Consider the following 16,950-nt stretch of genomic DNA (forward strand, 5'->3'; position numbering starts at 1 on the left):
ACGACACGTCAATGGCCACAGGGACCGTCACATTCAAGCTGAAGTTCTCAGTCCCACTGACTTCTGTGCGTTTTATCTTGTGTCTAAATCAATGATGTAAAGCACAGTGGGTTTTCAGACACCTTACCTCGAGGGTCATGGTTTATTTCCACACTATTTTCAACAGATTAAAAATGGCATCAAGAAATAGCAGCAATGCCATAAATAAAGTCTGTCAGATGCTCAAATTAAAATAGTAAAGGATAAACCAGTTCAGATGTGAAGGTATTTCATGGTTTTGAATTGGGTATAATTCACTTACAATCACTTTTTCAGGTACTTCTCTGAAGTGACCATTTTAATTTTTCCCTGGACATAAGGGCTTCTGGTTTTCCTTTTCTTCCGGAGGTTATTCAGCTATTTCCCTATGGGGTCCAGGTTGTTCAGAAATGGAACCAGTATAATTAGGATTAATTGAAAATATTGTAGTTAAGTCAATAAATTGAAATCAGTAACAAAAATAAAAAGTCTGTATGAGGCTGAAGCAGAACACCAGTACATCTACTGGTATAAAAGGCACCTTAAGTGTTGCTTTTGACATTACTGATACACTCACTTTTTCTCCCAGTTTCTAACAGTTAAGTGAAATCACTTCTGGTATTGCATCATACGTTCATAACAAATGTCCCACTTAAGCAGTAAACAGAAACTGAAATAAAACATCTGAAACATGAATCTTAGTGAAATAAAACCCTGTGCGTCACTCAGACGTTAGAAACAAAAGCAGCTGTCAGCCTTGGCTACAGCGTCAAAATTTTATTACATCCATGGGAAGTTTACAAAAGCAATCTTAGTTGTTCCACGTCCATGGGGTAGCGCTGGACTTACCTGCACTCTGCAGCAGCTCCTGATGCACTCCTGCTTTTTCCTCGGCCGTGCCAGCGCTGGTTTGCTCGGCCGGGACGCCGCCGTGGTCGCTGCCGTTAGCGCTGGGGGCCGCGGGCGCCGGGTCGGGGGCTGTGGGAGCGGGAATGGCCGGGGCGCTGGGAGCGGGAGCGGGAGTGGGAGCAGGAGGAGGAGGAGGAGTGCTTGTGGAGACACCGGGGGACGCGGCAGGAGCAGCAGCCGCAGGGCTGACGCCGACACTCGCGTTGCCAGGCCCAGAAGTGCTCTGTTTTGTAAGACTGGGTGATGGAGGTGTCACAGTTTTATTATCCAGTTCTGCTGGTGATTGCTCTGCTCCCAAACTACTCGGGACTGACGTTTCTAGTCCCTGACCTTCTGTTTCTCCATCCAAAGCACATTGCTCTTCCCCTTTCTCAAGGGAGCCGGTGACTTTCTTGCACGCTTTAGTCAGCAAGAGTTGGCCAATCTTGTCTACTTTTCCCTTTCCCTTGCTCGAGGAAACAGGACTGCGCCTGTTCCCAGGCCCCGGACTGCTGGTAAGCAGAGGCGGAACTGCAGGCCCCGGCTGCGCTGCTGTGGCAGAGCACGGCTCGCTCGGCCCGCCCGCCTGGGGAGCCTCCTCTGGGCTGAAGTCTTTGACTTGCTGAGCAGGAAGATGTGCGGGAACATTGGCAGAAGTTGTAGTGGGAGAAGGCAGCTGGACAGGAGGTGCCAAGGGGTTAAGAACCAGCGGTCTGCTGGCGGGAACGCTGGGAGCAGGGCTGCTGGACGACGTGCTGGGAGCAGCGGGCCCGGAGGAGAACTTGATATTCTGCGGTATATGCAAAGGACCAACAACCGCCACTGACTGAGGCATTAGACTGGAGCTAGAAGTCATCGGGGCTGTTGGAATCGTACTGGATTGAGAGCCCTTCATAACCTGAATTATTGACGATGAGTTTATAAAAACGGGTGTAATAAACTGTGGCCGGGCGTTCGACTGAACTGCCGACTGTCCCTCAGAAACCATCACTTTGTTCCCTACGTTGGGCATTGTGACAACAGTTGACACTAATGCAGGTTGCAAGTGAGACGGCAACGGTGCTGATGTATTAGCAGAAGACGTAATAGGGTTTGAAGTTACAAAAACTGTTATCTGGTTGGGGGGTAAAGGACCTGATATAGAAGAAGAGCTGACGGGTCTTTGCATTACTGGAGGAACACTCTGAGCAACGTTTGAGTTTATTTCTCCCAGTTCCTGGTGCCCTGAATTTGAAGAGGCCTCATTGTTTTGAGGCAAGCTAAGTGAACTAGATGCCTCTTTGCTCGAGGATGCCTCCTGCAGCGGAGGAATGACAGCTATCTTCTTTAGCTCCTCACCAGTGGTGACTATCGGTGCCATTTCAAGACCAGTCAGCCCAGGGGGTTTAATGGTTACATTAGGAGCTCCAGAATTATCAAGAAGTTGACTTAAAGAAGTTGGTGCCTCCCTCATGGCTGGAGATACCATGGTTTTACTTTCCTCCAAGACTGGAAGTTTACTGGTGTCCACGGTCTGCCCGTCTTTTTTTGACTGTTCTTCCGGAACCAACATTTTCATTTCTGGAGCAGGGACAGCTTTTAGTTCAATACTGGGCTGGTCTTTGTTACCTTGGACACCTTGTGTGCTTGGACACTCGTTATCTTGTGGCACACTAAGGCTCTCCTTATTGTCTTCAGGAACCCCTGTGACAGCAGGTACAGAAACTGCAGGATTCTGGTTACTCAGCATGTTATTATTTTGAAAACTTGTAGTCACAGGTGTTGGCAAAGAAGAGGGACCAGCCATCATGTTTCTTTGTAATTCCATGTTCTGCAAGAGAGATGGATTCTGCTGAGGTGTCAATGATAATTTAGCTGCTTTTGAATTTTGTCTGCCAGGGCTGGGTGTAGTTTTCCTACTGGATCCAGGACTGGACCTTCGACTATTGCTTGGACTCGCTCTCTTTGTTCCTCCACTGTTGGTTTGTTTGCCTGAATTGATGACAACACCTTCCAATTTGTGTGACTGCGGAGCAGCAAAACTAGACTGATTGTTAATTGTGAGGTTTGATGGGGCTTGTCCAATGGCCTTCAAAGTAGTGGGATTAAGACCCTGCTGATCAAATCCTCTATTGAGATTAGGCCTGGGAGGCAAAGGAATATTAATCTGGGGAGGGAACAGACCAGCTATAGAAGCATTGAGTCTCTCTGGAGACAAACTGATTTCTGATGGTTCTGTGCTAGGTGGACGGTTATTAGGAGTCTGAGGATAGTATGGCCTTGGGCTTGCTCTGTTTGGTGTTTTAGGCCTTGAAGTTTGTGATGGGGCGGCAACATTTGGAAAATGGTGCGTAAGAGCAGTAGGCAGAGAACTGGACTGCTGCTGGGGACTTGCGCCTTGGGCAGCTGAAAGGGAGGATGGTCCCGGTTTGGGTCCTGTCATCATTAATTGGTTCTGTGAAACTACTAAATGAGACGTCAAATTATTCTGAGCTCCTGATGCTGGGGGGCCTTCAGCTCCACCTCCTTCTGGAAGGGAGGATACCGATGAAACCTCTCCGAGGGGTGAGTTGGAAGGATTCTGTACATTATCTTGATAAACCATTTTCCTTGCATTATTTCCCAGAGGAGGATTGCCCGGCAAGGAAATTCGTTGCTTATCAGGAGACGGAGGCACCGACCCCGGGCCTTGGAGGTTCACCATCACCGGCATGCTGCCGCTCTGCTGCATCGGCATTCGCTGAGCGTCTGTGTTCACGGGCCCTCTGGGGGGGTGAACTCCCTGCGGAACGGGCAGCCTGACTGACTTGGGATCCTGCTGCATCATGAGCATCATCATCATCTGCTGCTGCTGCTGCGGTGTCTGTGGCGGGGCCTGGCCTTGCTGCGGCTGCGGCTGCTGCGGCTGCTGCGTGTGTGGCAAGAGTTGAGGTGGCATCTGCTGAAGTGGCCTTTGCTCCACTGGCTGAGATGGATAGCCTACAACAACGAGAGGACACGTCCGTTGAAACCAAAGAAAGATCAGAGAAAGCAGGATTTCTGTAACGAACAGGACCAGATGGGAAGTATGGCCCGTTTATCTTATGTGAGGCTTCACAAATAAGGACGAAGATTTTAGTTAATTCTTAAAAATATTTTTACTTAATATACAAATGACTTGCATGACATTTAATTGGAGAAGACCACTGAGTGTATCCTGTCATCTACCAGCTATTATTCCAGATTCACTGTACCTGAAAAGCCGCTGCAACTGTCCGTGGGCTTGTTTTCACTTGCAAACGGAGACTTGGACTTTTGCTAATTAATACTGTTTAACGCAAACAAGACTTTGACAGCGGGACACAGACATACCTGCTACACATCTGGCATTCTCCTAGTGTACAAAACAGAATCTGTCATGTATTCCTTGGCCAAACACAGTGCTAAGAACCACCTGTGTGGCTTTTAATATAAATTACTTCACGGACTTTGGATTTAATCCTAACTACGTGCAAAGGATAATTCCAGCTGCAACCCTCTTGTTATAACTCTGAAAAATCATCTAGTGGTTAATGCTGAATTATGGCATCAGTCCATGCTACAGTTAGAAATACAGATTTTTTTTATCAATTATGTTATTGCTGAATAACTCTATGCTATTCAATATGACACCTGCAGGATGATACAGGAGAATGTGACCACATTCAAACTAATTCAAAGAAAACACTTAAACAATGGTACCAATTAGTTATTAGCAGGAAAAAAAAACGTTTTCAACTTGAACATACGATAGCACAAATTAAATTGAACTGTCAGAATGACCAGTAAAAGCTCTCCTATAGTTACTACACTCATAAACCACACAAAAAGTCCTACTACCTGGTGGCCTACTTGCAAAATCTGGAAGTTTAGGGCCTGAATTATCTAAATTCATTCCTTGCTCTCCAGACATGGATGACTGATCACTCTCCTCCAGCCCAGCTGGACGCGGTTCTGAAGAACTGAAAGAAAAAGAATTGCAGTTAAGATCCAGCCCTCACATCAGCATTTGACTTCTGCTTCCATAGCTGAGTACTCAAGTAGATCATTGTTAGCACTTTTCACAGACCTGCACGTAACTCTCTGACACAAACCGCTGCTTCTGGTGTAACAGGACACCCTCGAACACAGAGCCCAGGTCTGCTGGCACCCACCCCTGCGCCTCAAACATTACTGAAAAGGAAACGAGTTGCCTGGTGTTCTACTGATCGTAAACATTTCTTCTGTTTCTGCCTTGAATGTGAGTTTTATAACTAAAAGAATGCCAATGGATATTTCAAATTATATATATATGTATGTATTTTTAAAATATTAAATAGCCTTCCCTCTCATAGTGCTGTGACATCTGTATAGGTAAGTACCATGGGTAGATACACAAACATTTATTTTAATGGCAGCACCATTTCCTCCAGTATCGTACCCAGAGGTGACCAGCCCAGGGGATCAGAGACGGCTGGTAACACCACAGCACTGATGTATCAGACGTGTAAAGTCACTTGCCAGAGCACAGACCCTTGGGGGACACTGCAGCTCTGGAAGCGACCACAGAATCACCGAATGGTTTGGGTTGGAAAGGACCTTAAAGCTCATCTAGTTCCACCGTCCTCCACGTGCAGGGACACCTTCCAGCAGCCCAGGCTGCTCGGGTACTCAGGGCTGGGGATCCAGAGCCGCCCTGGGCAGCCTGTGCCAGGGCTCACAGCTCACAGGGTGAGTTTCTTCCTATCATCTAGTCTAAATCTACCCTACTCTTTTGGTTTAAAACTGTTACCCCTCATCAGAATCCTGCAATTTCTGTACCTGCTGCGACTGGCACTCCTGAGGACAACAGAGAGCCCTCATGCGCCTCAAGATACCATCCGATACTGGACTCCCTGGTAAGCGCCCCCCCAGCATTACTGCAGGTCCCCTTCAGGTACAGAAAGTCCACACTAAAGTCTCTCTGGAGCTTCTCTTCTCCAGCTGCACACCCCAGCTCTCCCAGCCTGTCCCCCAGCAGAGCTGTTCCAGCCTTGGATCATTCCTGTGGCTCCTCTGGCCCCTCTCCAGCAGGTCCATGTGTGTCCTGTGCTGAGGACCCAGAGCTGGACCAGCACTGCAGGGGGGTCTCACAGAGCGGGGCAGAGGGGCAGGATCCCCCCAAACCTGCTGCCCACGAGGCTGGGGATGCTGCTCAGGATATAGTTGCATTTCTGGGCTGCAAACACACATTGGTGGCTCATGTCCAGATTTTCACCCACCGGTGTCCCCAAGCCCTTCTCCAGGGTCACCTGATGCTCCAGGAGACTCTCTTAAGACTCTTCAATTGTTTGGATTCAATGCCCAAAACTTCCACTGAACCAAGACAACTTTTGCAGACTTAGATAAAAACAAGTTTCTATAGTTATCAATATATATGGTCTGAGGATGTAGGATATAGAGGGATGAAGAGGAACTGCTTATCAGCTTCATGAATATATGAAGGGTGTAGGGAGATCTACGGAATATAAGCTCTGAGTTAAAATTATAGACATCAAAATAAGACCACTGCCACCAAAGTGAGGCGGAATCATGAAGAAATGCCAAGAGCAAAAGACATTTTCAGCAAAAGAATGTGAAGTATATAAAGGCAGAGAGATTGATCTTATCTCATTTTACTTGAGAGTAACAGCTTCTGGCACCTGTACAGCTGCCAAGGAGACGCAGATGTGTCCTAATGTCCTATTAGCTACTTAACCAATGGTCAAAAAGCAGCATGTGCCTTCAGAATCCCTGCACTATCGCAGGTCAACACTGGGAAGAACATAAACCAAGAGACAAGAAAGGCAAGACATGGGGCAAACACAGAACCGCTCACCAAGGAAAGTATTTGAGTTAAACCTTCTGTCTAATGCAGCACATCACCGACTTTTGTGATGCACTTGTTGTACGCTCACACGCCTCCGCCAATAAAGTTGATGAAAACCGGCAAAATACATATTAGCAGCCACAAATGAACACAAATCCTGGCAGGGAAATCACCCAGAGGAGCTGCAGCCTTTGATGTAGGTGCCAACAACACGGATCAACTGCCTAAAACTGTGAATACAATCTGGAGTTTGTAATTTTGCCATTTGTGATTCATTTATAATGGTGGGAGATTCAAAATGCTACAGTTAAAGATCAGATAAAAAGCCAGTTTAGAGCATCACTGCGCAAACAGGTTTAACCTAGAAAACAATCACGCAAAATCAATTCTTGGAAAACATCTCCTGCCAGATGGGTCTGACCGAGCGAGCTCCACAATCCTTGCAGAACAGGCACGAGCTTTGTTTGCCAGCACAGAGGAGCAGTTACTGCAGCAGACTGCTGCTGGAACTGCTGGAAAATTCAAACATAACCTGAATTTTGAACGTAGCTGAAATTCACTGGGCATATTTAACAACCACCAGTCATCAAACAAACCAACAAACAAGTTCTGAATATAAATAACAAGCAAAATGAGAAATTGGTGTGAGAGGGACAAATATTAAAACCACAGAATGTCCTGAGCGGGAAGGGACCCCCAAGGCTCATGGAATCCAACTCCTGTCCCTGCACAGGACACCCCACAGGTCACCCCGTGTGTCTGAGGACGTTGTCCAGTCTCTTGAACACTGTCAGGTTGGGCCGTGACACCTCCCTGGGGAGCCTGTTCAGTGTCCAGCACCTCTGGGTGGAGAAACTGTATTTGTTCTTCTTTCCTATTGCTCTGATGTAACAAAAGCACATGAGGTACAGTACGATCGTCGCAAGGGGACCCTTTGCTCCACCAGCTGCATTCTCAAGCACAACCTTCAGATACAAAATCCCTCGTCGGAGTGGAAAGAACTCCAGGAGACAAAACCAACCAAACCAAAACACCCAACCAACAAACCTACACCAAAAAGTGCTGCAGATGGCGAAGTAAGGCGTGCAAAAATAACATTACGGTACAAGTGCAAGCAGAACCAGCCCTGTGACATGGTATGATGTTCTGCAACTACTTTTGCTTTTACAGAAAGGCCCTTGTCCCCTGATGCTGAATGAGTTTCACCTCCCACGTGCACAGGACTGTCACCTCCAGGCCTGCTCAAACGCTCTGAATCTGAGAAGGACGTCCCTGTGCTGGCGCGTGTCACCCGCGCGTCACCCCAGCCTGGACACCCAACTGCACCAGCGCACGCCACGGGCACGGTCTGTGTGCGGGAGAGCACTGAACAACCCTGCGTTTGTGCACGTACTTAACAGAATTAACTAAGACGTTCTACCTGCAATCACACTGCATCGAGCATCTTTTATATCCCATTACCTACAGTCTTCAGGTTCAGACACAATCTCTTTTAAACAACCTGCTTTTCCAAAATGTCTTGAATTTCATTCCAATGCTCAGTTGCTCAATTAAGCAAACCCTTAAAACTGTTTTAAACTCAGCGGAATGACATCTTGTCAACAGCTCACTTATCCTATTTACACTCCAATATGGCTCAGTCTAAAAACCGTATTATTAATGGTACTTTTGTTACTATATTATTACATCTTCCAAGATTATTTCTAAGGAACAAAAAGCACATTTATCAAATTAACTGCGTTTCCACACAAGGTTCGCTGCTCTGAACTCTAAAATTTCTGAGAGAGAATGACAGAGAAGGAGCCAAGATGAAAAGCATCCTTGTTTGCTTCTGATGCAAAGGAAGGGGATCCAAATCGGATTTTGAAGTGTCAGCAATTCCAAGTCAGGAAAGCGCTGAGCTCGCCTAAGGGCGCTGGGCTCTGCAGTCACCTTCCTCCTGCTGGAGAGCAATCTCAACCACACTGGCAAGGACAGCTCCCTTCTTAATGCCCCTGCAAGGATAAAGCGATTAACACATAGCCTATTAAGAAACAAACCGCTAATCCACCGCCGGTGCCAAACCAGCGTTCTGCAGGCAGCAATGGGGAGAAACGTTCACTGAAAAGTGATAGAGTTATTATAAAGTGGTATTTCCTTTGTGAATGCACCAAAATCTGATTAAAAGCCTTATTGAAGAGCTAGGAATTGTTTTGTATTGTCACAGCTCAATAGACAAGCTAAAACTTAGGCTGACTTCATTGTGCAAACTTGTTAACAACAAGTAGTCTTGTGGGGCTCTGTGAGCTCAGAGAAGAGCTTTCTGTATCTGTGTACGGGTAATCCCAGGCCACGGAGAAGCTGGGTGATCATCAGCAACATGAATGAAAACAAAGATGCTAACGAGGCTTTTCTTTAATGATTAACAGATTTACTTTTCAGAAGAGAGCGACCTGCCTGCCCCTCTGAACCCTTTGTCATTTCCACGGCAGGACAGCTCACTGCAGTTGTGGTTATGATGATTTTGTTAGAATCTATTTGGAATTGAAGCTTTATTTTCTAAACACATAGCACCGAATCTTTTCTACCTAGAAATATAAGGCCATTTTTTGTCTTTGATTTCGGGCCATCAAACAAATAAACAACATCTTTCCAGGAAAGATGCGGATGGTTAATTGTTTGCATATTTTACTTTGTTGCAGACTATGGGCAGTGTCTACTGGTACTGTACAAATTGCTGCTGGGTAGCGGCTCCGCAACACAAATGTTTTTGATACAAAGAGAAGAAGATGGCGTTGTTGTTGGAAAGACAACTAGATAGCTTTGAATGTCAGGTGAAGAAACAGGTAATATCTGCTTGTTATTTATTTGAGACCCTCTGCAGGACGCGATGTACCACGGGCAGGAAGATGCAGGTCCTGCCGTGGTGCTGCTGCTCTGCCCAACTGCACACACAGCCCTGGGCAGCACAGCGGGACAGGCCCCAGCGGCCAAACGGCTTCACGGAATCCCAGAGCGTCAGGGATCAGAAGGGCCCTGGAAAGCTCATGCAGTGCAATCCCCCCATGGAGCAGGAACACCCAGATGAGGTTACACAGGAAGGTGTCCAGGCGGGTTGGAATGTCTGCACAGAAGGAGACTCCACAACCCCCCTGGGCAGCCTGGGCCAGGCTCTGACACCCTCACCAGGAACAAGTTTCTTCTCAAATTTAAGTGGAACCTCCTGTGTTCCAGTTTGTACCCATTGCCCCTTGTCCTGTCATTGGTTGTCACCAGAAGAGCCTGGCTCCATCCTCCTGACACTCCCCCTTTCCATATTGATCCCCATGAATGAGTCCCCCCTCAGTCTCCTCTTGTCCAGCTCCAGAGCCCCAGCTCCCTCAGCCTTTCCTCACACGGGAGATGCTCCACTCCCTTCAGCATCTTGGTGGCTGCGCTGGACTCTCTCCAGCAGTTCCCTGTCCTGCTGGAACTGAGGGGCCACAGCTGGACACAATATTCCAGGTGTGGTCTCACCAGCACTTGGACTTAAAATTGCTGGAATGGCAAATTAAGGACACCTACACCCCTCACACACCTCCCTTTGACACAGACAAAGACAACCAAAGCTGGAGAGCTCCCCTGTGGCCTCCCTCGCGGGCCTGGCTGCTCCCTGCAGGACAGACGGACCATGGCTGTCCCACCGTGGCCGTCCCGCCGCCCGCCGGCCTGGGGCAGCCATAGGCAACACGCGGCAGACGCGGACGAGCCAGAACGAGTTGGGCAAGGGCCGAGCTGGGATCCCGGTCGCGGTTTCCACGTCCCCGCCACGCTGAGCCCACCCACACGCGGGACACTCGGCTCCCACACAGTCACTTTGAGCAGGTCCTCACAGTGCCCACAGGTTGTGTCTCCTGGTTTCACCTGAAATCACACAGCCTGTTTTCAGCAGCACTGAGCTGACAGGCCATACCACCCCCATATGCAATTATATAGCACGTATCTGAAAGACTCTTTTCAAGGCCGATCAGATTAGCATGCTTTGCTTCACCTTCACCATGCAGCATTTTTGCACTGTAAAATGCACGTAACAGCTCCTGTATTTTACTTTAGTACTAGTAAAGCCAACTAACGACTGCCACAAAAGATCACTTGCTATAGACGATGTGAGTCACTTCAGTGCAGAACCAAAACGTCCCTGAGAAAATTCAATTTTCACGAAGGAATCTCGCCATTGTGCAGAAATGAAGGCTGGGGCTACACACTGAATAACCAAAGGAAAAAACTAAATACTGAAAAGTCACTTAGCACTCAAACACCATCCACTCTTTGCATCCGTCTCTGGAAACGGTGGCATGAACTCCACGTTAAGACTAATAATGATTATTCAAAGGACAGAGACCGGCGGCAGCGGAGCCACACCAGTACTCAACAGGCCACTGCTGCCTTTTTGTTTGTTTAAGAATTTAACTTTGAAATTTGGATATTCCTGGTTTATCATTTTCTGTGCAGAGTTTTTCCATTGTTTTCTAAAGCAAACTGGGAATGATGCCCAGAAGTTCTATCAGGTGGATTCCTGCCAGTGTTCCTGGGGCTCACTTGCAGCTTCAGAAGAATTAGATACAGAAAGTACCCGATTCCTGCCTCCAAATCCTAGCAGCAGCTCCAACTAAGAGGAGAGTCTAGCTCAACGCCAGAACCATGACATGACATACATATAATTCAGGAAACAAGTCCCCAAAAATCTCTACTGCACATATTATATGGAGGCTTCTAATTCTTCCGAAAGTAGCTCCCAGCCTTTGGGGCCGAGTGGCTGCTCAGAAGAGGCGCCTCCTCTCCCAGGGGCTGCGGCACCACGTGCCACTGATATACAAACAACCTCTGCACTTCCTCTACCCCGTAAATGTAAGGAATGGTGATGTTATAACTGGGTTTATAACCAAGCTCGGATGTCTGCATGGGATTTTTTTAATCTTGAATGAGCCTTGCAGCGGCAGACTTGCCAGTGGATTATCATTTAACTCTTGAGAGAAATTGTTAGAATATGAAATAATACAGGTCCTTTCTCACCCCATACTTGTTGAAAAATATTGACAAGTTCCCTGTGGAGCTTCCCCATACCCCTTATAAAAATGATGTAATATTAAACCTACGTTGTTTGTTCTAGTTGTTGATTATTTTTCTTCTTCCTTGGAGGCTTCTTCTTCTTCGGCTTGTTGGCATTCTGATTATTTTGCTTGTTGTTCACACCAAAGTGTCCCGCCGATATATCGCTTTGTAGAAGGTTAACCAAGAGCGGGCTGGTGAGCGTAACATCTTTATTGACAGGAAAAACAGGATTCTGCCCACAGGAAATCTGATTCCCATTTGGCGTTCCACTAAACCCAGTATTGAAAGGCAGCCCATGGCCAGAGAAATGACTCCCTGAAGCGTTGTTGTTTCCTTGCATTGCTTGCATATGAGAAGGCACCATGTTTGGCTGCTGCACAGGAACGTCAGGTAACATCTGTGCCAAGTTCACATCATTATTTGTCGTAGTCGTAGTATCCCCAAGTTGCTGAGATATGTGAGGACCAGGTCCAGTGGGTCTTAAAACCTGCCCTTGGATTCCCATAACCTGAGAAGGATTACCATTCACGGGGCCTTGCTGCGCCATCATCTGCCCAGTGAACTGCACCATGTTTCCTTGCATGTTTGGGGTTGGTCCTCTCATCAGTTGAGCTGGCCCCGTCATAACATTGGACTGGTTTTGCGTACTAAAAGGCTGTTTGTTTCCTTGCATCTGAGTGGTCATCATCTGTTCCATCATTGAGTTTTGCTGTAACAAGACCTGGCCCTGAGGTCCCATCATCTGATTGTGTGTAGACATCATCTGTTGTCCCTGCTGGGGAATCATCTGTTTGGGTGGGGTCATCCTCTGGGGAGAAGGGCCAAGATTTTGGTTTTGTGGCGTCACCATCATTTGGCCTTGTGGCATGAGCTGAGTTCGAGAAAGTATCATCTGGTTTTGAGGGTTCAGTGATCCCTGAGCCTGAATGTTCACCATCTGTCCTTGAGAAGACACAATTTGCTGGTGCATGCCCATGAGCTGAGACTGTGGTCCTTGTTGCGGCTGGCCCTGGATGTTGCCCATGTTCACCTGGGACACCCCGCCAGCACCAGCCTGCTGGTTGTTCATATTTCCATGAAGTCCCATTAGATTGGTCTGCATCATATTGGGTGGGCCATGTGCTGCTTGCAGCTGATTTTGAGGAGGTCCAGATCCTTGGCCACCTTAAAAAAACAAAACAGCCAGTAAGAAACTAATTGGACTAGTATAAAAGTTTTCACACCTTTCGATGTTAAGTTTTCTTCCTTTTCCCAATAAACTGGAATATCTGGCATATTTGCAGCCCTGTGACGCAATGCTTGATGCCACAGGTACACGTGAGTTGTTAGAACAAAACCTCATGCTTCTCAGAATAAACCCTTAGACTGGTACTTCCCGTGTACCCCACTACGGAGCACAGGACAGAAATTTAACTTCACTTGTTATCGCTATCTAAGTTTGAAAATAATATCACCTAACTCAACAGAATAATTCCAAAATAAAATAAGCTTCAAGTCTTAAGGTTATTTTATAATGAGTTAAAAAAGAAATACACATGGAGTACTGCTGAAATGGCATTATCAGGGTATTCATAATCTAAAAGACTAATAATCGGATTGTTAAATGGAGACATTTGTGAACTAAAGATTTAATTTTACAAGACTGTAGTACAGTTCCAAAGCTTTCAAAGGAACTAATAAATCGTATTTTCAAAGCAAAACAAGATTATTTTGTTGTTCTGCTTCCAGGACACTCTTGTTTTTTTTTCTCCTGGACAGGAAGTTACCTTTGTGTTCTATATAACCCCAGCCTCCAAATTTAAACGCTACTTCCATTCAATTCCTTAACAGATTCTTCCGGATGCGAGTACCACAGTCCTAATCAATAATAGTTGGGTGGTTTGAAAAACACGAGCAGCCTCCTGCTTTCCCTTCCTCATTTAGCAACGCCCAGCGAAGGCCTGTGCAGCCCCAGCGAGCTAACTCCCTATCAACAACAAGAGTTTACTGCTTTGGTGTCTGTGTCACACAAGTAAAGGCACAATTTTGTACAAAAAGAGACCTGTGTGCGGCACGTTTTGGCTGGTTTGCAGCTGCGGGGCCACGCTGTTCACCGGCGTCCCGGGGGCCGTGGAGGGGACCTGGCCCTGCAGGAAGCTCTGGCCGGGCTGGCCCGCGGGGAACCCCGGCGGGAGGCGCTTGGGCATTCCTGAGAACAGGAATCGTCTGGTTAGTACGCGTGGAAAACGGGGAGAAGAGAAAGATAACATCTATAGTTGGAGTATGAGAGGAGGAAAACCCGTGAATCCGTACTGTCACATTACGCGTTCAGGCAGAAAGTGGTTTTTGCCAATATAAGAAACCCACTGAGGACATTTATAGCTCTTATCTGTGCAATAATTCTGCCTAACAAGTTGCCGTGACTTGGTTCAAATTGTAATTTAAGCACAAAACTTATCCCATATAGAAGGCAAAAAGTCCATGTCTGACTTTTTAGAAACTAGAAATTAAAGTAAGATGCGTTGCTGTTTTCCTCTCCACTGCACCTCGACTCTAGTCAGGCCTTTAACTTACTCCACATACGCAAACACCAGTATCCTGCATTTCTGTCACAGTGATGTGCTCCTCTCAGCAGCTCTCACTGTAACACACCAGGTGCACACTCCTGAGCGCTCCTGCACGGCTGCTGCATGTGTGCACCCCAAATAACCCAGCTGGGCTGGGAACCGCATGAGTGGCACGGCCAGAGCAAAGAACGATGCTCTGCAGGTAACGATGCTCCTGCAGGTAACGATGCTCCTGCAGGTAATGATACTCTGCAGGTTAACGATGCTCCTGCACGTAACGATGCTCTGCAGGTAACGATGCTCCTGCAGGTAATGATACTCTGCAGGTATCGATACTCTGCAGGTAACGATGCTCCTGCAGGTTAACGATGCTCCTGCAGGTAATGATACTCTGCAGGTAACGATGCTCCTGCAGGTGATGATACTCTGCAGGTTAACGATGCTCCTGCAGGTAATGATACTCTGCAGGTAACGATGCTCCTGCAGGTAATGATACTCTGCAGGTTAATGATGCTCCTGCAGGTAATGATACTCTGCAGGTTAACGATGCTCTGCAGGTAACGATGCTCTGCAGGTAACGATGCTCTGCAGGTAACGATGCTGCTGCAGGTAATGATACCCTGCAGGTTAATGATGCTCCTGCAGGTAATGATACTCTGCAGGTAACAATGCTCTGCAGGTAACGATGCTCTGCAGGTTAACGATGCTCTGCAGGTTAACGATGCTCTGCAGGTTAACGATGCTCTGCAGGTAACGATGCTCCTGCAGGTAACGATGCTCTGCAGGTAACGATGCTCTGCAGGTAACGATGCTCTGCAGGTTAACGATGCTCTGCAGGTTAACAATGCTCTGCAGGTAACGATGCTCTGCAGGTTAACGATGCTCTGCAGGTTAACGATGCTTCTGCAGGTTAACGATGCTCTGCAGGTAATGATACTCTGCAGGTAACGATGCTCTGCAGGTAACGATGCTCCTGCAGGTAACGATGCTCTGCAGGTAACGATGCTCTGCAGGTAACGATGCTCTGCAGGTCCTGCTGCCAGAGCAAGCAGTTGTGCAGGCCCCTGTCTGGCGCAACCCCCACGCTGTGACACAGCAGATCACCGCTGCTGGACAGAGAGAAAAACTCTCCTTCTACCTACCAATGTGAGCACAGCATAAATGGGTTTAACAGAACCTACTTCTTTTACTTCGCTGTCAAAGAAACGCTGCCACAGACCTAGAAGCAACCCTGCCCTGCCTTATTTTTCTGACCCACAATATGCAGGCAGAATTTGACTCTGGTTCCTTCTACAGTTACAGCTTTCTGGCACACTTAATTGTATTGCTTGTGTTAATTAATCTTGTGTTAGGTTTGTAATTGTTATTTCAAGATAATCAAGTTTACAGGTCAAACAACAAGACACATCTGCAAATATGGAACACATACACATCACCAGACTATAGTTTCAGTTCTGCTAAACCTTTAGGAAAGTTTTGCACGTGGGAATGCTTGAACGGAGAAAGAACAAGCGTTAACTTGGCCGATTCTAAATCTAATGTAAACCTTGATTTGCTAAATTAACCAGGTGAATGGAAAGTGTTTTAATGTATTCATTTACACCAAACCTTTCAAAGCAAGATGGCTTGAAAATTGAACAATCTGTAATTACAACTTAATTAACAGACAAATTACAGCACGGAATTGGCATGCTCAGAAGGCCGGCAAAAATCTCAGCACGTGGGAGCAACAGAGCTGTGCTGAAAGCAGCGGAACCCGGCACAGCAGGACTGCTGGTTGTAGCAGTACAACCCATGGGGAAACCAAATTCCATACCGGGTAGCTTAGTAGAAAGGAGGGAAAATACAGAGGTTTTACTACCTAGAGGTCACGCTGTGCTGCCCAGAGGAAACGATTCCTGATGGGGATGTGCAGCTGGTGAGGCAAAACTGTAGGGAAATGTGACTATAATAAATAATAATAACTGCTTCTAGATGGAGACATGATAAGATGTACTAAGTACAGGGCACTGGCAGATGCTAAGGACAAGAGGAAAACCTTGAAAATGAGACAAATCATCTGAATCAAATTAATCTGAACTCAAATGAGGCCCCCGGTACAAAGAGTGAAAACAAGAAGCTTGTCCAGACCAGCAGACCAAGCAATGGGTATTCCTTACGGCCTCCTGGGCAGATTTCAGACGTACAGTGCGAGCGTGCAAGAAACTAGGATATATATGTGTGTGTGTAGTTGGACAAAGAATATGGCTCACACTTGACAAGTACAGAAAGAAAGTATTTCAAAGGCTTAAGCAAGAGCTTGTGTATGGGTGTCTGAGAGCAGCCGTGCAAGGGAACGATGAAGAAATGAGTGAGCAGAGAGAAGTGCCGCAAGTCTGGCACCGAACCACAAAATGCTCAAATGGAAAAAACACCAAGGACACAAACGAGATCTTGGGATTGACAAATGAAATTCCTTCACTGTTAGAGTAGAATCCAAGGAGTAGTAAGTAAAAGATTTGAGTGTGGAGGTCTGACAAGAAAAGTAAAGACAATACAGCTGAAACTGAAGTTAAAATATCCATTGACCTCTTAAGTTTAGAACAGGGAGTACAACAGCATGGC

The 16,950-nt window shown here is 46.8% G+C and overlaps 1 protein-coding gene across 4 annotated transcripts in view; it reads right to left on the reverse strand.

Annotated features, from left to right (window-relative positions):
* Positions 1-16,950, reverse strand: part of NCOA6 (nuclear receptor coactivator 6) — a 48,157-nt gene that overhangs the window by 8,593 nt on the left and 22,614 nt on the right. For all 4 annotated transcript variants that reach the window (XM_065032705.1, XM_065032707.1, XM_065032706.1 and 1 more), the window contains exons 9-12: positions 13,842-13,988; positions 11,845-12,964; positions 4,744-4,865; positions 868-3,864 (exon numbers count right to left, since the gene is read on the reverse strand). In XM_065032705.1, the coding sequence (XP_064888777.1) occupies positions 868-3,864; positions 4,744-4,865; positions 11,845-12,964; positions 13,842-13,988 (4,386 nt within the window). The remainder of the gene's footprint in view (positions 1-867; positions 3,865-4,743; positions 4,866-11,844; positions 12,965-13,841; positions 13,989-16,950) is intronic.

This window comes from Columba livia, chromosome 16, assembly GCF_036013475.1.
Source record: "Columba livia isolate bColLiv1 breed racing homer chromosome 16, bColLiv1.pat.W.v2, whole genome shotgun sequence".
NCBI classification, from domain to species: domain Eukaryota; kingdom Metazoa; phylum Chordata; class Aves; order Columbiformes; family Columbidae; genus Columba; species Columba livia.